At 35.7% G+C, this 22079-nt stretch overlaps 2 protein-coding genes across 2 annotated transcripts; one reads left to right on the forward strand and one right to left on the reverse strand.

Annotated features, from left to right (window-relative positions):
• Window positions 1–3477: 3477 nt before the first annotated feature.
• On the forward strand, window positions 3478–6650 carry LOC122138488 (ribulose-phosphate 3-epimerase-like). The gene is made up of 6 exons (XM_042731250.1): window positions 3478–3646; window positions 4679–4757; window positions 5003–5142; window positions 5585–5719; window positions 5795–5881; window positions 5994–6650. Exons 1-6 carry the CDS (start codon window positions 3524–3526, stop codon window positions 6114–6116), a joined length of 687 nt encoding a protein of 228 aa, XP_042587184.1. The 5' UTR covers window positions 3478–3523; the 3' UTR covers window positions 6117–6650.
• Window positions 6651–8014: 1364 nt separating this feature from the next.
• LOC109062495 (melanophilin-like) lies at window positions 8015–22064 on the reverse strand. Its single transcript, XM_042731251.1, has 15 exons — window positions 21980–22064; window positions 20446–20603; window positions 16088–16309; window positions 15507–15646; window positions 14400–14441; window positions 13445–13509; window positions 12482–12574; window positions 11771–11939; window positions 11217–11428; window positions 10993–11091; window positions 10156–10392; window positions 9877–10023; window positions 9687–9758; window positions 9433–9472; window positions 8015–8921 (listed from the first exon to the last, which is right to left on the reverse strand). The coding sequence occupies exons 2-15, from the start codon at window positions 20583–20585 to the stop codon at window positions 8878–8880; spliced, it is 1722 nt and encodes a 573-aa protein (XP_042587185.1). The 5' UTR covers window positions 20586–20603; window positions 21980–22064; the 3' UTR covers window positions 8015–8877.
• Window positions 22065–22079: the final 15 nt, after the last annotated feature.

Consider the following 22079-nt stretch of genomic DNA (forward strand, 5'->3'; position numbering starts at 1 on the left):
TCCCTGAATCAGACAAAGACCCATGACATCTCTGTGATTTAGCAAAGTAAAAAAGGTTGTTCCACAATAGGAACTTCAGCATTAAAGAATCATCTTTTTATTTACATATTTTATGGCACATTGACATTTGACTTCATCCAGTAGACACTTTAATGCGGCTTTTTCTAGCAATCTCATTAACTCTGTGACCCTGCAAACTCTCATACAAGCACTTCAAAACTGGTATATTTCAAAGAAAGTTGAATCACGTAAATAATGTCAAATTTACCCGAGACCAAAGTGTTGTTTTCTAAATGGACAGGCCTAGTTTTTTAAAGTCTCGATCCCCTCCATGCCATTCTGTAGCATTCGAAGCTACATGCGCAAATCCATACTGTATATTATGCATTTATTTATAACATATGCATATGTATGTATGTTTATATCTGAGCCATAGCATTCATTTGATGTAACCCTATGACTTTTGCTTCAGTAAACTGGTAATAATAAACTTGCTGCTTATTAATGGTCAGTAAGGTAGCTGTTAAGTTGGTCATGCAGAATAAGGCATTAATATGGGATTTTTAACTACTACTAATAAACAGCCAACATGCTAGTAATATGCATTGCAACTAGATAATATTGAGATGCAGTCCCAAAAGTGTTACCAGTTAAATAATAGAAATTATTTGATTGTTTTGTTATTACATTAATCTAAACCCACACAACTCATTTACATAATGGATGTATTCATTAGAATAGATTGTTTGTTTGTTTTCTGCCAACACATTTGTCAACCTTAATGGCCTTTTCACATTAGTTGGTCCTTTCCTGTACTAAAACATTGACTGTTTCATTTGGCCTGTTTAGTACCCAGCTCCATTTACATCAATAAACAAACAGGTGACTGCAGACTCCCTGGAGGCATCATTAACCACTGCAGCATAGCATGACAGGTAAACTCACCATGAGGAACATGATCCAAACCACAGCACCACAATACTAACCAAACAGAAAGTCTGCCTACAGCTACAAGCATTTGTCTGCAGACAAGAGAGAACATTGTTCATTTAATCTCAAGAGGCTGGTGCTTTAAAAGCACTACTTTTTATTATACCATGATAGTGTATCTGCTATATAAAGTATTTAATGGCAGCACATATATTTAATATTAAGCATACAATAAATATTATAATAGTATTTATAATGATTGCAAGAAACACAGAAGCATATGGAAATGTTATGTTACGCTGTATCTGCTAAAGAGCAGAAATGTATGTAGACTTGACCCCTGTCTCATCTTATAAAAGTTCTGGTTTGTTTTGTTAATACCACAGGAATGTAAGACTAAACAAACAGAATTGATCTATACAGGCTTTAGCAGAAGATAAATGAACAAGATTTCTGTTTTTAGGGAATACTCACTTTACAGAAGAGCGTAAGCCGCCTGCTTACTGCTCAGATTTGCCAAATTGGAGCTACACTGATTTGGAGAGACACAGAGGAGAGGAACTGTTGAATAAAGTTGTTATTTTTGTTTTCTGCGTGTACAAAAAGTATTCTCGTTGCTTCATAACGTTACAGTTGAATCACTGATGGCAGATGGACTATTCTAACGATGCTTTTTATACTTTCCTGGACCTTGATACTGTTACTTACCTCCCGGTTTTCATCCAAAATATCTTAAATTGTGTTCCGAAGACGAACTAAGCTTTTACGGGTTTGGAACGACATGGGGGTAAGTGAATAATAACAAAATTTTCATTTTGGGATGGAGTATCCCTTTAATGTTCATCATGGACCAGTTTGGGATCTCTGGCTTTGGGTCAAACTTTAGACAGATGCTTATTCCTTTTACTGTTCCATATATTTTCACACAATTGGTGCATAGTTTTCCATCATATGGAACTTGCACACATAAAAAAAAATGTCTCCAAACTGTATAATTGGTCCTTATATGGGGTGTTAAATGTTACATATTGATACCAACTATCTGGGAATAAATAAATAAAAAATGCAAATGGAGTGTTGTACATAATATTTCCTGAAAGGTCACCTTGGTGCTTTGGGGTTTTTTTTATTTTATTTTTTTTGTACAGATGCTTTTGTTTCTCAGATTCACATGCTCTAATTTTTAAAGCTCAGATGGGTTTATGTCACTGTTTATATAATGACGGCTTCACTTTCATGACGTCACGAGCAATCCAGTTCTCTAAAAGATCATTGGTTTATGCAGAGCATTTCTTTTGAATGTGTAAGGTCTGTTTGAGATCATAAATGTGAAAATAGGTGCAATGCTTCTTGAACACCGCAGGTTTATTTAACAATGTCAGCATCTCTCTCTTTTAAACAGCATGCCGAACCGAGGACAAAAAAACAGTTCAGGAAGACAAACACTTCTAAGGAAGCTGTTTACCTCTGTGGAGGAGGAGATGGAACAGGACACAGGCCGAGTTATCAGCCAGACTCCAAGGATCGGAAAGGAGAGGCTTTCAGGATGTCCTTTTTTGTAAACAGTAAAGCTCATCAGAGCCAATATACATTAGTGAAAGCTGTAAGCCTAATTAAAACTGCAGTCCGTTACTGTTGGCGCTCTAGCGGTTAATAAACAGAACTGCGCGCGTCTTGCGGAAGAACATTGTAGCCGGAGTTACTTCCATAGACAGTAAAAGGTTACTTCTCTCTGTTTATGTCTATGACGAATCACGCAGGTACTGGGTTACTCCGCGGCGCTACCTACCCGAGCCAGTCTAAATAGTCCGAATATATACTCTTATTATAGGTGTACCGTAGTGATTCAGGAAAAGCCAAAAACACGGTTTGGAAAATGGATTCATGGAGTTCTCGCCTATTATATAAATTTTGTAAATTTTGAACACAAAAAGTTACGGACTGCAGTTTTAATACCACCATGAAATGGGAAGCTGGATTCATCTTATGGTAAATATTTGTTAAAGCTCTGCTTAAATGATTTACATAAACATAAAATGAAAGGAAACCTGAGCTTTTGTTCACTTCATGTATACATTTAATCATTCACATCACCAAAACATCAAAATATTAATTTTCAGTTACAAATGAACAGTGATATGTTTATGTGAAATGTCAAACTCCTGGCAGAACACATGTGGTGAATTATAAACCACGCCTTTGGTTTCACTATCTTTGAGAGGAAAATGATGTGTATTGTGATGTTTTAACAAGCTAACAAACTAACTGACAACAACATTTTATTTTTTACAGTATTTAAATTATTTTTGGTTACAGAATTATGAAACATTTCAGAAATTCAATGAGCCAGGTGTAGGCCTACTCAAACACACAATGAATTTAGTAACCGAAGCCTCCAGAACAGTAAGGTCAGTATAAGATAGATAAAAAGACACATCATCAGTGTCAATGATTTGGGTCTTTTAGGTGCCGATACCAAAAGGTTTTCTTGTTTTCAAATTGCGCCACCTCTTGGTGATAATGTCAGAACGCATGACTCTTGTTTTGAAAGGCGCGTGTGAAAGCGGAAGTGTGCAGCAGAGGCAGAGGCAGCATGGCGTACTCGGCGAAAATAGGACCGTCTATTTTGAGCAGCGATCTGTCGCAGCTCGGGAGGGAATGTGAGCGAATGATGGAGTGCGGTGCTGATTATCTGCACCTTGACGTTATGGATGGGTGAGGAATAAAGTTTGCAATTCTTCATCTAAGTTTCTCACCCAATGGTGACCTGCAGGCATTCATAGCGATCCTATGGCCCAGGGAACCAATGTCATAATTACTCAAATCTTTTTAATTACCAAGAACATTTAATTATCCCACATTTTGGCACAGGAATGATACAACATGAATTCACCCACGACGTGTCACAATTTTGAGGAATGTTACAAGAAGTCATTCACAGCTTAGCACTGCAGTGAGACAATTAAGTTATCTTATTTCCCTTTTTACATTTTAACTGTTAAGTGTTGACTGGATTTGCAATTGTTGTATGAAATGTATATATGCTACAATGTAAAAGTTTGGGTTTTGCAGTTTTTAAAAATGTTTTTAAAAGAAGTCTCTTAAGCTAACCAAGGCTGCGTAAAAAAATACAAAGCACAATATGTGTGTAAAATATTATTAATTTAAAATGTTGTGTATCCCTGTGATGCAAAGCTGAATTTTTATCAGTCATTGCTCCAGACTTCAGTGTCACATGATTCTATAGAATTAATTTTAATATGCTGTTTTGGTGCTATTTTTATTATAATCAATGTTGAAAACAATTGTGCTGCTTAATATTTTTGTCAGGATTTTTTGGGGGGCTGAGGGTTGATTATTTGATTAATATAAAGTTCAAAAGAACAGCATTGAGTTAAAATAAAAATCTTTTGTAAAATTATGAATGTTTTTACTGTAACTTTTAATCAATAACGCATCCTTGCTGAACAAAAGTACTACTTTTTTCCAAAAAATCTTACTGACCCCAAACTTTTGGTCCCAAACTACTTTGCCCCTTCTGTGACTAATAATTTAGGCTATACATTTTGCAACTCTGTTATCCATTCTGTATGGTGTCTGTTTAATTTTGAGTTCAGGTGCTATTTTGTACCGTATTAATTTGTAGTGCCACATATACAGGAGGTGATAAAAGTTGATGAGTTGCGTGTCAGAAGACATCTAACTCTTCTTTCTTCAATCTCTTTCCTTCATCTTTCAATTTTCTTAACATTTTGTTCCGAACATCACATTTGGACATCCTATGGTGGAATGTTTACGACAGAGTATCGGACCTGATCCATTTTTTGGTGAGTTTAGTCTTTGTAAAATTGCATCTACTCTAGTTTGTTTCATTTGAGGTGTAAATAATCAGGCCCTCTTCTTTGGGACAGTTTTGTTAGTAATCCGCTAAAGTGGGTTCTTTCCTGTTTTCACTCTCTTTTTTTGTATTCTGAAATAAACATTGCGTCTAGGATAAACCAGATAAGTAAAACATTGCAGTGTTTGCTCTGTGTAGGTTTGAGGGCTTTGCTTACCCTTTGCCTTATTACAGACATGCATATGATGGTATCCAGGCCAGAGCAATGGGTGAAGCCCATGGCAGCAGCAGGAGCCAATCAGTATACTTTCCATCTAGAAGCCACGACCAACCCTGGCAACCTCATCAAGGAAATCAGGGAGAGCGGCATGAAGGTCTGTGCAAAACAGCCAATTTTGTATATATATAATGATTAACACGCTTACAAATTTGCATTGTAAAGCACGTAAAATATAGAGAAAGCATATCATATAAAAATATTAATTAAATTATTTATTCATTTAATTTATTTTTTGAGCATATTTTTGTTTATATTATAAGCAGATGCTTTGTGGCTTTGACTGCTATGACCTTATGGCGCCCTCTGCTGACTAACAAATTATTTTCTTTTTTTCTTAACCATGTTATAAAGTGCATAAATTAAACTGAGGTTAAATCATCTCCTAAGAATTTCTTTTGAGCAGAACAGAAGTAATTTAACTGGTTTAAAGGAGGTGCCAGCAAACTCTTATTCTGATAAAAATCTTAGATTTCTGAACTACCTAGAATTGCTTATAGTATAAATTGTAGCAACAGTCTTGCATGTTTTTGATGCAGGTTGGTCTTGCCATTAAACCTGGAACAACTGTTGAGGAATTGGCACCATGGGCTGGACAGATTGATATGGCTCTTGTCATGACTGTAGAGCCTGGCTTTGGTGGTCAGAAGTTTATGGAAGATATGATGCCAAAGGTACGCAAGTGTGCAATCTTTTAGTCTCATTTTGATTCCTCAGACAACACACTAAAGATGCTGTTGTGTCCACAGGTGAGCTGGCTTAGGAGTCAGTTCCCCTCTCTGGACATTGAGGTGGATGGAGGAGTCGGTCCAGACAGCATCCACAGATGTGCTGAGGTATAGCTGTCCTTTACTGCACACACATTCATTTTTTTATGAATGGAAAAAAGCAAGAGATTATTTGAAGAAGTGTTTTACTCATCTTTATTCATTTCTCCAACGTTTCTAGGCTGGAGCGAACATGATCGTATCGGGCAGTGCTGTGGTGAGCAGTGATGACCCTCGTTCTGTAATCGCCCTCCTCAAAAACGTTGTTATTGATGCGATCCAGAAACGTTCTTTGGACCGCTAAGCATTTTGAGTTTTTACCTCAAGTCTGTTTTCGGCCACCACTGAAAGTCAGTTCTACAGATTCTAAGAGTCTGTTTTAATATATACATTTGTGATTGAATGCTCAGTGGTGCTTGTGAACAGACATGACCCATTGCTGGATGTGCAGAAGGTGCGTTTGCACATCTACAGACCACAAGAACTGCCTTTGCCAAGACTCTTGTTTGGATTCAAGCAGATATCTACATCTGACCATTCCCCTCTTAATTAACCTCATTTGGTTTGATTAATCACATTTATTGTTTGTCATAGTACCAGTTACAGTGACAACAAATTGTTACTGCTGCTGCTGATAACTACTTCCAACATTTCAGTGTTATCAGGTTTGTTGATTAAAGAATGACATTGGAACTAAGCTGCATAAGCTCTACATACTGTACTACTCATTTGCTGCAGATTATGATAGTTTAAATGAATTCTGCTTGTTTTTTTTTTTCAACATTCCACCAGCGTGTGTTTCTAAAACACTGAAATTATAAAAGTATAAATGAAGAGACCTGTGGTATTATTTTTGTTTTTTTCCCTCTCTAATGAAATCCTACTGAGCGTAGCATTAACACGACAAGATGTTTCAGACACTGAAGTCTCCAAGTAAATCTACATCTGTTGACAGTTTATTATCTAAACAAATACAATGACACGTTTTAAAGTATCTCTTTTCTGAATGTATGTTTTGCATTCATGTTTTGAACGATTCATCTTAGCCATGTTTTTTTTTTTCATTCCGATCTGCTTCCATCTAATCAAGTACATTTTTTTTCTTTTAACTAATTTGTTTCACTCAGATGTATGTCACAATACAGAAGAAAGTGATTTAACCCATTCATTAATGTGTGTAATTTTGAAATGAAATGTATTGGAGTCAAAGAGGTATTGAAATAAGTTCAATGTTAATTGTCAGTCCACAGCCAGGACCTCAGGATAGCAGAATCTGTGCCTTCCAAAATATGATCCTTCAGCTTTTTGTGCCATTCTTCGGCCAAATCTCCCAACAGGTCGTATTCCTCTGCCTTTATACCACACTGCATCAATGTTTGGATCTACAGAAAAATAATGGTATTATAAATATTAAGTATTAGGTATTTGATATTTTGTAGTCATAATTGAAAGGCGTGTTCAATTTTACATTTTGTTTTTCAGTAAAATTGTACCTCTTATATCCATTGAGCGTAATGGTAGATCATCTTGAGGTTTTGGCTGCGTAAAACAAGCTAACAGCATAAGGATACAGAGCAAAGCACACAGATTTACAGCCATGGCTTTGTGTCTGTCACTAGAGAAATGTCACCTGTAAGAAAGAATGAATGAATAAATGGCCAACAGAAGCATATTCATAAAAAAAAAAAAAAAAAACTTTCCACTTGCCACTTCGTCCCCTTGGAATTATAAGGTTCTATCTGCATTCCAAGTAGTTTTGAGATTTTCAGCTTCAAAGTTTTTGTATTCCATTCAACTGTATAGATACAACTTTTTTGTCTATTTAAATAAAAAGTCCCAAAATGTACAGAACATTAAAAAAATCTATCACATAATATAAATAAGTTGTCACAGAATAAGAATATGTGAATAACTCGATTTTGACAAAAATGTCAGACAGAACCTGATAAGGGGACGACTTTTGTTTCTATGTTTACATTTATACAAATCATAAAAATGATACTAATTAAAAAATATTTTACTGCTTTTTTTGTTATGTTTTTGGCAATTTAATGTTAGATTAATGCTAATCTGAGGCTGCTACATTCTCTCATGTATATACTGTACAGTAATTTCACAGGATTCTTAATTGGAAATAAATATTTCAGTAAAAGTCTTATAAAACCATATTTTGTAAATTACAATATATTGAAACTTACGGGATGTTGTAAGCTGTTCACCTCTTGGTGTCTTATTCTGGGATCCTCAGCTGTCAGTTAAAATGATCCTTGAGTGCAGAGGAAGCATAAATGTGTCTTCAAGGTAGCAGTTTTTCAGAGGATTTGTAATCTTACAGTCTTGTCCTAACTGTGAGTATAAGAAAACTTCTGAGCATCTTGAGTCATTCTCAGGTTGAGGATATTCTCGTCTGGATCCACTGATAGACTGATCCACCAATTTATACCCCCTCTGGGGGAGGGTGAAGACCGCACAGCTTGCATGTACTCAAAAACAACCTTACACTAAATATGCAAATTATGTGATAATTTGGATATGGAGAACAGGATAACCCAGCATATGTTGGAATTGAGCTTTGCCAGTGTATCAATGCTGACTGATTCATTAATACATCACTGACACTGAAGACAAGGTGCTGAAAAGAAAATTGTGTAGTTTAAGATATTTATTAAGAATATCAGATACAATATTTCATAAAATATACCAAAGAAACTACATAGAAATCTGAATTAAGATATTAAAGATTGACTATTTTAATATAAATATTGAGTTTTTATTAAAACGACAACAGTTAATAAGTGTAATGTAGTCAAACAATTTCTATTGTGTGCATAATAGCAATGCTACAAGGTGAGCCTCTCATTTTTCAGAATAATCTGACACTCATCTAATGAAAGATTAAAGCAAATATTTATTATATAGTATTAAACTGGGAATGCCGCAAACCCTTGCAGCTGAATTTATTAACATGAAATATGCATATGTGAATCTGTCAATGTTCTGTGAGTTTGTACACCATCAAGGCCTACTAAAAATATGTGAAAGTGTGCTAGTTTGCTGAAGTTGCTTCACATGACCAGCTTTCGTAGAGATCTTGCTTCATTGCTGCCTCTTCAGAGAAAGCAAAAAGAACATTATTAGTAGTAAACAGCTTTTGGTGACTTTCTGAAAAAGCAACCTGTTAAGCAATTCAATTTCATTTTCCATAGGCCCTTTCATGACCAGAGGATGTGGGTAGTTGATTTGTTTCAGAAGCTGAGCAAGGCATCTGATTGCTATCAGATTAATGCGTTAAAATCACAGTGAACTGTGAAATAAATGTCTAATTGTGGTTTACAAATATTGGGATGTGTATCTGGGAACTATCTTTATTTGTTTAGTTCTTAACAATATGTCAATTATTATTAATCTGATACCAGAAAAACCGCCGTTTGTGTAATGTTTTGCTTAAAATAAATGTTTAAAATACATGAAATGACATGCAAGACATTTATACAAAACTGTGTGGCAAAACAGGAAAACAAACTTAGCTCGTTGCTTTTATACAACACAAAGATGATTGAGTTAAATATAAATGACAGATCACATGTTACTGAATATGCAGTATACAGCTTTGCACTTACTAATTGGAAATTCATGCAATGTCCTTGATGGCTGAGGAGTCTGAATGAAAAATGGAAGAATAGAAAACTATATTTAGCCTTTTTCTGAGCTTGCCAAAAAATACTGTTTTAAACACAACAGAATTTAGCTCAAAATGTGTCAAAAATAGATTTTTTCCCCCTCAGTTTCAGTACATACTCCTGTACAGCCAGGTTTCTGGAAAACCAAACAGTAATATGTGACTCTGAGCAGCTGGGTTGCTACATGTACATACCCGTCTGCGGGACGTCTCCACCGTCATCCCTGCAGCACTCAAAGCAGCGATTCTTTTCTGAATGTCTGTAACCTTTACATGAATAAAAGAGCAAAGGTTAACAAACAGTTAAGGCAAGATTTGGAGATTTGCGACTTTGCTGGAAGAAGGAATGTGGAGTAAATGTTAATGTTTAGACTGAGTGGCATACCCCACTTTGAGTGCTCTGGACGCTGGCCACTGCCATTGCAACTTTACCCTCCAGTTGCGACAGCTCACAGCTGGTTGTGTTGCTAAACTCAAAGGACCTTACCCTCTTCTGCTTTTTTAAGGATTTAGGTACGCTTGGCTTTCCTTTCTGAAGTATACAATTAGAAAGATCAGAAGAATGTGTTCAAACAAACCACTGTTAAACTATTGGTAAGAAATATGAATAAATATTCACACTTTATGTTTAACAGTACTTTAGTGCTAGATACCATACTCTTACCCACTCAACCTCAAAAGGCCATTCGTGTCTGACATTCCCAGGTCCAGCTGAAGCTCCTCTCATAGCTGGAGCTTGATAAACTGCCCTTTTCTTTGGAGAGTCCTCTGAAGGTTTCATTGCATCCTCCTCATCAGACGAGCCTTTGTCACTTATTTTTTCAGTAAGTTCATCAAGCTTTTTCCTGAGCTCAAGCTCCTCTAAATCAGCTGGAGACAGATCCTCCTCTTTCTGCTCCACCTAAAGGGAGAGTAGAAGAACCACATGATGATTTAAAGTTAGGAGGGTCTTCATGAGATATGTCCTATTGATAGAAGTGTTTCAGAGATGCTAATTTACGTTTTATGGACTTATCCAGAAATGTTGATGACATGTTTCTCTTTTTGAGGGTGAAACCAATAAAGGATACTGCTTTTTTTTCTTAAATTTTTTTTTCTTTCTGAGTAGTAGGCTAATAAAGTGCTATTTTTTCTTTTTTTGAAGAAGAAGAAGAAACTTTACTTCAGCAAAGATGCATTACATTGAAACTGAATATTTCTAATGAATCCTGCAAGAAAAAAGGCAGCACAACTTTTTTCAACATTGATAAAAAATGTTTCTTGAGCACCAAATTGGTGTATTATTATGATTTCTGAAGGATCAAGTGACACTGAATAATATTTCACAACTATACAGTTTTTACTATATTTTTTAATCAAATAAATGCAGTCTTGGTGAGCACAAGACATTTTTTCAACAACAACAAAACCATACAGACCCCAAACTTTGGTACAGTAGCATATTTAAAGCATGTCATTTATAAACCTAAAATAATAACTTGCAGATTTACTTCAAACTTACTGGTTCTGCCGATCCCCCAATTACCGGCAAGATGAGTTTCTGCTCCAAACGGCTCAGAAGAGTCTCGATTGCTGACATACGCTTGTTGAGCTCAATAATCTAGTGTCAGAAAGATACAAAATGTATTTGTTGCATGAACTATTTAAAGGATGCAATGAAGTACAGTTTTATCAGTTTAACAAGTCACAATTTCCACAGATTTTGTCATGACTTTTTGACTTTACCTGTGGAGGAACGTCATCTGGTGAGTGCTCCCTATGTGGGGCAGGACTATATATGATGTGCATCTCAGATTCATCATCATCCTCTGAGTCTTCCAGGCTGTAAGAAGGCTCACGGTGGAAGTGATAGTTAGAGCTGCCAGCTGAAGAGATGCTCATCTTGGAGAGGGAATGAGTTTTTGTCATCCTCTGTTCTAGATGTGGTGTGCAGTCATCTACAGAGTGCAAACAAAACACTGACTGTTATTTTATGAGGCAAATACTGAAATGAAATAAAGAGGAATTTCTGAGTCTATCCAAATAGCCTGGTATGGATTTTGTCATGCCAGGAATTCAGTTTGATTACTGTAATTATTTGGTAGTGTTTCTAACAGTGATTATTGCATTTATAGTGTGTTAGGTTTATATTCCCAGCACAAGGTAGCCTAAATCTTGCTGAAAGTAGGAAAATACATGGGATGGCCTGAAGGGGAAACCCATTCACCTCTACAGAGTCTTGGAAAGATATAAATCCTCAGAAATCTGTAAGGGAAATTGAAGCAGACAGCACATCTTACCAAAATGGGAAGGTCTGTCCAGACTTCTCTGGCTGTTTTGCAATATGCCCTTCATCTCATCACCTCTACCATGAATTCCATTCTCCAGGATCTGCTTAAAGGTTGTGGACCAGTCATCTTCAGTTACTAAGTCCTTACTCTGGGTTACTTTCTCTTGGCTACCTGAATGCTTTAGAAAAGAAGGAAGGAATAAATAAACACATAAATAAATGTCACATATTGCATGGACTTATACCTGAAATCATGTGCTTAAACAGAGCTTTCAGAATGTTTTAATTAAAACAAATTAATGTCTAGTATACCAATTCAGTAACAATCTGTACACAAAACAAAAAGGAACAAACCCTGATGTGACAGCACTGGCATGCATGACTAATTTTGTGATTATTTGCTTCAGTGAGAAAACAATCAAGATTTTAACACACAGCCTTATCACTGTTAGCAGTCAGAAAATCTCAGTGGGAGCACTTTGCATCATTTGTTTAGCACACTGGGTAGATAAATCTCAAATTTTTCACACCATTGCAAACCGTGTATTCTTAATTGCCGATCTAATGCATTTGTCCTTACAATTTCAAATTCAAAGCAGCTAATTCCATTGAAGGAACTTTTTGGGGTAATGTTTCTTTGCACACTTCAGTATTTCAGTGTTTGCCATATGAAGTTTGCTGATTTCTCACGTCAGATGTGTAAGAACAGAAACATACGAACCAGAAGTATGGGAGGTCGAGAATAAGCAGAGTTCTCAACGCCTAGATTAAAATCAAGAGGATCAACAGGGAGTAGCCGTCTGCCTTTTCTCATTTAAAGAATATTAAAAAAGTAACCATGTCATCCAATATCTATCTATCTATCTATCTATCTATCTAACAAACAATATATATATATCTATCTATAATAACTTTTAATAAAGGTAGCTGTAAAATATCCTACTGACTTTCTCATGATAACAAATAAATGTAAAGTAAAACATATTTTTAAGAAAAAGAAAAAAATATAGGAGGGAAACAAACACTTTGCCAAACCCTGTTTTAAAATTTAAAGCAAAGTGGGTAGTAAATGTGTTCATGCAGGTTCAGTTCATACCCCAGTCCTGTTCTCTATTCGCTTTCCTGTCAACTCTGAGGCCTATAAAACTAAACAGATTTAGACAAGGACTGAGCATAGCCTTCAAGCTGGTCTTCTGCCTAAAATTATAGTCTGTTTTCATGTGGTTTCAAGTTTACTTTATTTATATAGCACATTTAAAACAGCCACTAGACTGACCAAAGTGCTTTACAGTAAGAAACAACATCATAAAATTAGGAATACAAAAACTGCAACCTCGAAGATAAAATACATATAGGCAATACAATAGGCAAAAGTATAATTCCTAATAGGCCAATGAAAACAAGTGAGTTTTCAAAAGAGACTTAAAAATAGTCAGGCTAGGGGCCGTTCTGTGGTCTTCAAAACCACCTCCAGGTGCTAAAGTGAGGAATCAAAATCATACAATAAGAACAACAGAGAATCCAAAATTAATTTGTAAAAACTAAAATAAGATTTGAGCACCAGAGGGCGAACACACACTACTGTTTAACTGAAAGAACTGCTAACAAACTGATGCACTGGTCCAGCCTCTAGTTTTCCCTTTACCCCAATAACATCAGTGTCAGACATTTTAAGGGACATTACCAGGCGTAAGTGGCGTCTGTCGACTGGCTCAGACTGCTCATCTTCCTGGGTATACAGAGAACCAGCTGTGTGGATGACAAGAGTTACAAACATCTTTACATAAATCTTTGATCTCAGACAAGAGACTCTATAATGATTACTGAGTCTGACTGTTCGAACACATTTTAACTAATATAAATTCAAAATTATATGTTTGATTTAGTAGAGGTTTTAAACGTGTTCTCTTGGACCTGTCATTAAAAATTACGACATAATTCTTTTTTTTCTTTTTTTTTACTAAATGGTTTTCTCTCACATAGCTCCAAATGTAGAAGCTGGCAGACATACAAGCAGGGTCCAAATCTAAAGAACTATTTAAATATGTTGTTTATCATTATCTAGCTAGCTAACGTAGATTAGATTTAGCTACAATACTGATAATGACGAATTCAATCCTGAAAGCATTATTTAGAATGGGTTGTAAATTAATTAATTAATAACTTATTTGTTTTGCCCCATCACATAATTTTCCAGTAAAAATGTAGTATAGTGAAGCAGTGTTGGCTACTGTATAATCGTGAAGTTACATAACTATATTGTTTACAGCTATTATTTAAAATAAAAACATTATAAATGATTTTTAATTGTAGTGTATATTTATATTTTAGAATGTAACATTTTTTCTTTTTGGTAAAGAAAATGCCACATTTAATAAAAAAAATTATACTTTTTATAACTATAAAGCTATGTTTTAGACAATGCTTCTATGTTCAGTTCTTTGGCTATGTTAGATGTTTTTTTCCACAGACATTTTGTTCTTCATGTTCCTTGCCTTATTAAATCAAAGAAAAAGTGAGAGCAGATGGCTGCTGTATTGTTTGGACAGATGAAAGACATTCACTGATTACTTTAGATTCTTGCATGACATCAGCGTTCAAAATGTCTATATCACAAAGGAACAGGACTTTTTACTTACTGTGAACTTCAGGCATGCTGTGCGTGTCATCATCTCTAGGCTCTATGTAATGGAAATGGGGGGTTAGGGAGGAACAGCGAGAGATGAAAAGTTAAACATAAGAAGACAAGAGACAGAAAATAAGATGTGATTGGTTGCAGGAGGCGATCACTGTTGAAGAGTGGTTAAATAGTGGCTTCAACTAAAGCTAACACTGCATCAAAAAACAAAAAAAACATGGTTTCAATGGAATTTCAATTTCAGCAACACTGTTGGTGTTTGTTGGCATTTATTCATATTGTGACAAATATTATGCACATTATTAAAACATTTTGTAATTTTTTTTTTTTGTTTTGTTTCAGAACATTGTTAATCTCATTTGACCCAAACAACAATTTTCCTTCAGTGACCTCTGTATTTAGGACAGACAGAGCTTGAAAATTGGATAAAAGAGACACACTCAGGTCCAGGCACAGAGAGAAATAAGACATGTGACTGTGTAAAGGAGTAAATCACATGGATGATTCGGCCCAGCCAGTTCTCTCTCTCCCTCACTCCCTCTGGATCCCTCTCTAAATCCTTCAAAGTTATGAGGGCCTCTCTCTTCTAAGCTCTGCCTACAGTGTTCCTGCTGTAATTCATCTGTCAGACATTGCTTCAAAAATTGTTTTATATTAACTGATGACACAGTAAGAATCAAATCTCATTTCTTAATAACTATCTGACTTTCTAAATGGATAAAAATCCTGCTTGAAATGAACAAACAGAATGCAGTTTGCTAACTGGTCCAACTGAATGCTTTTTACAATCATACGATATTTTCCTAATTCTTTATGTATTAGTATTGCAAAACTGACAGTTTTTGAATTTTTATTTTACTTAGTTTAATAAAGTAACAAATGTATATTTATTACATTTTTTCACATTCTTGTTCCTTAGACTTAGAACCTATGTCCAAATATAATGATTAAAATTGCTCATGGTTCAATTTTAAGGGTAGATTGGCAAGGATTCGAGTCTCAGTCCTAATTTTTTTAGGGGGTATAGTGTGTATTATGCTCAAATTCCATCTGTGGACTACTTGAGATGAATGACTCTTGCTCAATTAAACAGGCTTTTGAAGTCTACCTCTGAGGTCAGTTTGAGAGCTGGCACGGTCACTGTTCAGCCTCTTGAAAAGTGAATTCATGACCTTTGCACTCCCAAAACGCTTGAAGCGTGAGCGTACATTCTCATGGAACCATTCTAGAGTGCCAATCTTAAGGATTCTATAGGAACAAAGACAAAAACAAGAAGAACAATATTATTATTCAGTCAATCCAAACCGATCTCATGAGAAAAAAAAGTAGGATTTTTTTTCCCCCAAAAACTGTTTATTTGCAGGAAATGACCTTGTTTAGGGTTGTGGTTTAGTTAAATGCATGCAGAACTGGTGAAGATGAGTCATCAATGCAAAGCAGTCTCAAGTAAAACAGTCTCAAACTTGGGCCTTATTTATGAAACATGAGCCAAATTGTTTAGAAACCATTCTTACGTACATTGTCCCATTGAATTGAATTTGACAGTTTACAACAAGTAGCCTTTTCTGTATTACTTACACAGAAATTTGTTCTGTTTGTGTTTTATTTATTTTCTCTCTATGTTGTTCCTTTGACGTGTGTCATGAAGATATACTGTAAATCCCACTCACGTGTCTGTCAGGTGCTCACCTGGCCATGTGGCATGGATCACAAACCCAACCACGGTCCTTCTTGTTAAAATGGCTGCAGGACTTGCAGACAAATAGCTTGCAGTCTAGACACTGGTGCTTGCTGTTGACAAGGAATTTGAAGGGCTGCAGACAGCGAATGCAGAGAGAATCGCTGAGTTTAGGCTGATATTCCAGCAGCTCTCTTTTGGTGTCCTCTTTCCTTATTTTGGTCTTGAGTTCCCTGGATGAATAATAATGAATAATATAAAAAAGTTGTGCATGCTGATCATTTTTATTTGTAATGTGTATAACAAGGGTTATGGGCTCTTGTTCCAGTGGTAACCAGTTAAACAGTGTATTTCAAACATGAAATATTGTTTGACATTGACAGCACTAGGATATGGAGGACTGGCTTTATCGAGGTGGCGAGTGCCACCGTCAGCGCTGGACAGGAGAATTTTTCAAATTGTGGAAAGCTGACTGTGAAACAAATTATTTGTTTTATAAAAATTATTGGAATTAAATTTATTACCATTTATTACCAGTTTATAAATAATGGTTTCACTCTGAAACGGGTTCTTGGTTTCGTTTATTGTACCGCTTCTAATCTAATAAAATTAAAAGTTTAAGGTCGTAGCCCTCTAGTGGTCAATGCAAATAAGAATTTATTAGTGGCACTGTTTGATGGCGTCATATGACACAGGTGCACACTACCTGAGGACGCCAAAACGGTATTGGTTGGGATTTAAGGAAATGGGATTTACTGGGAACGATCAATTGACTGATCTCAATCTGTTAATCGGCAGGCTAAATCAGTCAGGAGCAGAGAAAAACAACAACATAGTAGGCCAAATGGGATATATTGCCCTCCGAAGGGCACTTTGGAATGAAAACAAACATGGCCACCATATTGAAGGGTCGTTCCAAACTGAAGTGCTCAAATCTGGCCACTTCAAAGGGCCCTTCGGAATGAAGGATTTCGAAGGGTACAACTGATGGACACTTCAGGTTCCCATGATCCTTTGCGCAGATTCTTTGCTTGATGGCGGCGCCTCCGTGTGGGCATGTGATGATGATGCAGAAGGGCACTTCAAGAAACAGTTGTTTGGTCCCCTACACCCTTCAACCCTTCGAAGCTCTCACTCTGGAGGGTAAACCCTTTGAAGGGATTAGGGGATAGGGATAAGACGTTACGTTTATCCTACCCGTCAGATTTTCCTACCAGGGTTTACTGCACATGCGCACATCAGTATTGCCTCCTTTTTCTCATGGTGAACAACAATATTTATTTTATCTGCATAACTGTAATTGTAGGTTTAGGGTTGTGGTAGGTGTAGACATTAATAAACCATAACTTTACAGTAGCATTTTTTGTTGTCGTATTGTACTACACACTGTTTTAATGGGAGGTAGCAAAATTTGACAGGGTAGGACAAATCGATCAAATCCATACACTATAGGATGCAAATGTTAAAATCTACCTTTGACATTTTAATTAATATACAATGATAAATGACAATTACATTTAATGTATTATTTTTGTTTGATATTTACAGCTGTTTGGGGTCTTATATTATAAATCTTTTTTTTTTGTTACTTCCTGTTGAAATCTTTTCTGTACTTTTGGATGAAAGGTAGCCTATATGCTATAGTCTTACTACAAAGTTAAAACAACACATAATGAAAGTTTGCACATAATTTGAAAGTTAATGAAATAAATTAATTAACTCATTTGCAATTATTGAACCAGTCTGATGGCTGAAATCTGATCAAATTTCTTTTCAAACAACTGGGCCCATTTTGCTTTGGATCATCAGCACAAGTCAGCATAATAGAGAGAGGAAATGACTCCATATTCTGTTTCATGGTCTTCCTTCTTTTCTCAAAAACCTCCATTCTTAATGTGCCAATTTCTCAAGCTTTATGGCCTAAGTGATGGCCTTCTAGCACAATGACCCCTCTGTGTCACAGATGTGTAGCATTTAAAACGGGATATATAAGTAATTTCTGCTAAATCTGCTCTTCTCAAGGAAAAGAAAAAAAAAAAACTGCTAAGAGCTTTCCTCCACATGTTGAATGGCTGTGTGCCTGTGGCTCTTTCAACTTTTATTTGGCAAAGGTTGAAAGCACTCCAGCATAAGTCCAAGTGTGACTGAAATATCTTGCATTACAGCATAATCAATTCATATAAAGGACATATGAATTTCGAGAGGATTAGGGAAAATCTCTTACAAATTTAAAATGTTAAAATGTGTATTTTTTTATCTGTAAGTAATATCTTCCATATTTCACCCATATACACAACAATGAGCTTAGTTTAGAGAATGTGAATTTGATCTAATTAAGCCATAGTGTTTGAACATGTATCAAGAACAGTAGACCACAGAGTATTTATAATTCATAATTATTATTAAAGTTTGAAATGTTTTGACAGTTAATTTGGTTCACCTGCTCGCAATAGCACTTTTTTTCCCTTTTAAATTTTCATGTTTAAATGTTTAAAGTTCTGTCTGCAATACATAAGTGAATGTTACATCACATTACCACATCATATTTCCAAGAACTTGTTTTTATCATCATCACAAATCCTCACCACATTAAAACAAAGTCTCCAGAGGACTATTTTGAGCTAGCCTCCTTCCAACTGTGAGAGAATTGTAAGAAAAATGTCAGTCATGTGATGTTATTTAATATTCTGAGACAAATCCTATTACCTCCTTTAAAATGACTGGAATTTATACATACATGAGCTCAGCCTGTTGATAATGGGTCTGAGGAGCCAAAGCATAAAAATTCTTGTGAGAGAATTTTCAAACAAAAGAATAGCTGGCGAGAAAGGAAAGATGTATGTACAGTAAGGGACTTTAATTTAGGGTTCATATGTTGACACACAGATACCAACTTGTATCATTTATCAGTTTTGTATTTGTTAGCTAACTTTCAATTGTATGTAAAAACCTTAAAGAAAACACTTAAAGTAGACAACAAACAACTTAAATTAGACTCATCCAACATATGAAAGACAGCACAGAAATGGACATCAGCCCTCTTACAGGAAATTATTTTTACATGCACTTTTCTTCAGCACTGCATGCAAAGCTAGTACTTAACGATGCGAGGACATGCAGGTGGCATGAACAAGTAGTACCACATGTCTGTAAGCTTGACCTTATTACTTAATGGATTAAAGAAAGCGGATGGTTATGGTCCAGACAGTAGGAACACAAGATATAATTATATAATCACAATGTACTGCATTCACATGACCTTTTCTTGGCTTGCTGAGCCATTAAGCCATCCTTTCAAAGAGATAAATAAAAAAAGGCCAATTAACTTAATTTTAGTGACAATTTGTTTAATTGTGAAATTTTAGTGAATGGCCTTCTCTGTTCTTGAAGGGGTCATATGATGTTGCTAAAAAGAAGATTATTTTGTGAATTTGGTGTAATACAATGTGTTCATGCGATTTAAGGTGCAAAAAACAAATTATTTTCCACATAATTGTACATTATTGTTGCTCCTTCTGAAACGAGTCGATTTTTACAAAGCTTATCGTTCTGAAAAGTGAGGTGTACGCTGATTGGCCAGCTATCCAGTGTGTTGTGATTGGCTGAATGCCTCAAGCATGTGACGGAAATGTTACCGCCCTTACCACAGCAGTTCCCAACAGCAAGAATAAAAGTAACGCCTTCTTTCTTTGCACGAACGTTTGGGCGGTGTTATGCAAATCTTCCCACAAGGTGACGTAGACATGTGGGGGCCTGTTAGAATGAGCCGTTTTAGGGGGGCGTGGTTGACTCTTAAATTTTATAAAGAATATCTCTTTGTATTTGAGACTTTAGTCTTTGCAAGTTTACAGATCTTCTTTATGCACCAAGAGCTTGTAACACTCCAAAGAGAAAGGAAAAATTTAAATCGCATCATATGACCCCTTTAAGAAAAGCAATTCACCTATAGACATGCTTTTGGTGATTTGAAGTTTATTTAAAAAAAGAAATTCTCTTCATAAAAAGTTATCCACTGAAAATGATTTCAGATTTATATAAGATGGGTTCACATTAAGCTAAGTGTCTTGGAACTGTTCCTGAGATCCATGTTTTTGAGCAGTATAAATTAATGACAGATATTCCACAGATTCCTGTCAAATGATAAATCCCAGATATACAGACTAATGAAGACCTCTAGTAAGCACAAACCAGCAAACCGCTTAAGTTTTACCAGATCGACAATATGAGTAAGCAATAGTTCCGATGAGGCTGATAATAATCAGACGGAACCATTAAGAAATATCAGTGATCAGTCTTTTTCGATAAGATGAACATTTTTTAGGTTGCAATTTAGGAACATGTTCTGAAAATATGATCAAGAGTGTCTCACCCTAGTCTATTCTCTTCTTTCTTTCGCAGGTGGAAATCTCTCTGGATCACCTGCCAGACATGCTTGGCCTCATCATCTGTCAACCTGGAGAGATCCAAACTCTTCCCATAACTGTTGCTGGGCATCATCTTAAATCTCATGCGGTAGAATGAGGAAGCCTGTGAAACAAATCACAGTGCCACTTTGTTACCAATCATGTAGAGTTTTTACTGCTTTACCTTTAAGACTATGCAAATTGTGGGTGGTCAAAAAGTGTCAGCCATTGTCTATTTGCAGATAAAGGAATGTTTTCTCAAAAAAGAAAACAACATCAGTTTGTTTAATGGTATACACACATCAGCCAGTTAGAATCAGTAAATTAATTTGCTTTTTAAACACTGGAATAGTCATGTAGAGAGCCGTGTGACTAGCTGTTGATGAGCTGCTAAAATAATTTTTTAGCTCTTATTTAAGTTCCTTTGGTCAAATCCCATGACAACGTATTTAAAAAGTTTGTCTATCTTCCCTCTTAATGCTGAATTATAAAGACCCTCTTAATGCTGAATTATACAGACCCTCTTAATGCTGAATTATTACGGAGCCCCCACATTACTATTGCGTTCCCTCGATTTACTAATTCGTTCCCTCGATTTGCTAAATTGTGTGCACAGTTTAGCAAATCGAGGGAACGCAATAGTAATCGTGTGCACGTTTTAGTACATTGAGGGAACAAATTAGTAAATCGTGCGCACAATTTATTTATTTTTTCTTGCATGTCATGTGCGGGGCTCCGTAAATTATAAAGACACAGTCATACAATGTTTATTCAAAGATTCACTATTTCCTTTTCAACTGCAAAAGGGCAACTAATCAGCAGTTCTTTAAAAAGTTAAACTATACTGTTTTAAGGTTTTTGTCTTTCCAATATATTTAATAATATTAAAGCAACAAGAAGACAAGAATTTACACCTGATTTGCCATTCTGCTAAAGGAAGGGGCTGGGGTTGCTGACATTTTGCATAGCCTACAAAGCAGAGTTTCAAACACAAAAAATTAATTTAGTAAAATTTTATTTACAACATTGAAAAATTGAAAATTTTACTTCAGAGACTTTTAGGGAAATTATTAAAATGAATTCAGAGGTTCTGTAAATTAATTTTGTAACACTGTAAAAACTAAAATCAGTATTTGTTTATTTATTGGAATTGGTTCATTTCTTCCATTCTACTGTGTGTAAGCTCTGATATCCTACTGCTGGCCCTTAAGGTCTTAAACGGAAAACTGGTGGATTGTTAAGCAATAAAAAGTAATGCGGCTGCCCTCTAGGCATGCTACTTCATTCATATAACATGAGAAGACTAACTGATGCACAGTGATGGCAAGCTTTGCTTCAAGGAAGAGGGATTTAAGGATTTAGAGGAATGTTGCAAAATCATCGACACCATACAAATGCCAAAACATTTAATAATTTCACACCTAAAAAATTGACACAGGCCCTCTTCTTAGGTTTTGACATTATACAGCCTAATAACAAGTATGTAGTAAAAATGTTTACCTGGACCTGATTCAGCAGCCTGTGGTAGTCCAGTGGGATTTCTGCTGACCAATTTCAGGCAACTGCCGTGTTTATCACATGTCCAGTTAACTGTGGGGTT

Source organism: Cyprinus carpio, chromosome B9 (assembly GCF_018340385.1).
Source record: "Cyprinus carpio isolate SPL01 chromosome B9, ASM1834038v1, whole genome shotgun sequence".
Lineage (NCBI taxonomy): Eukaryota > Metazoa > Chordata > Actinopteri > Cypriniformes > Cyprinidae > Cyprinus > Cyprinus carpio.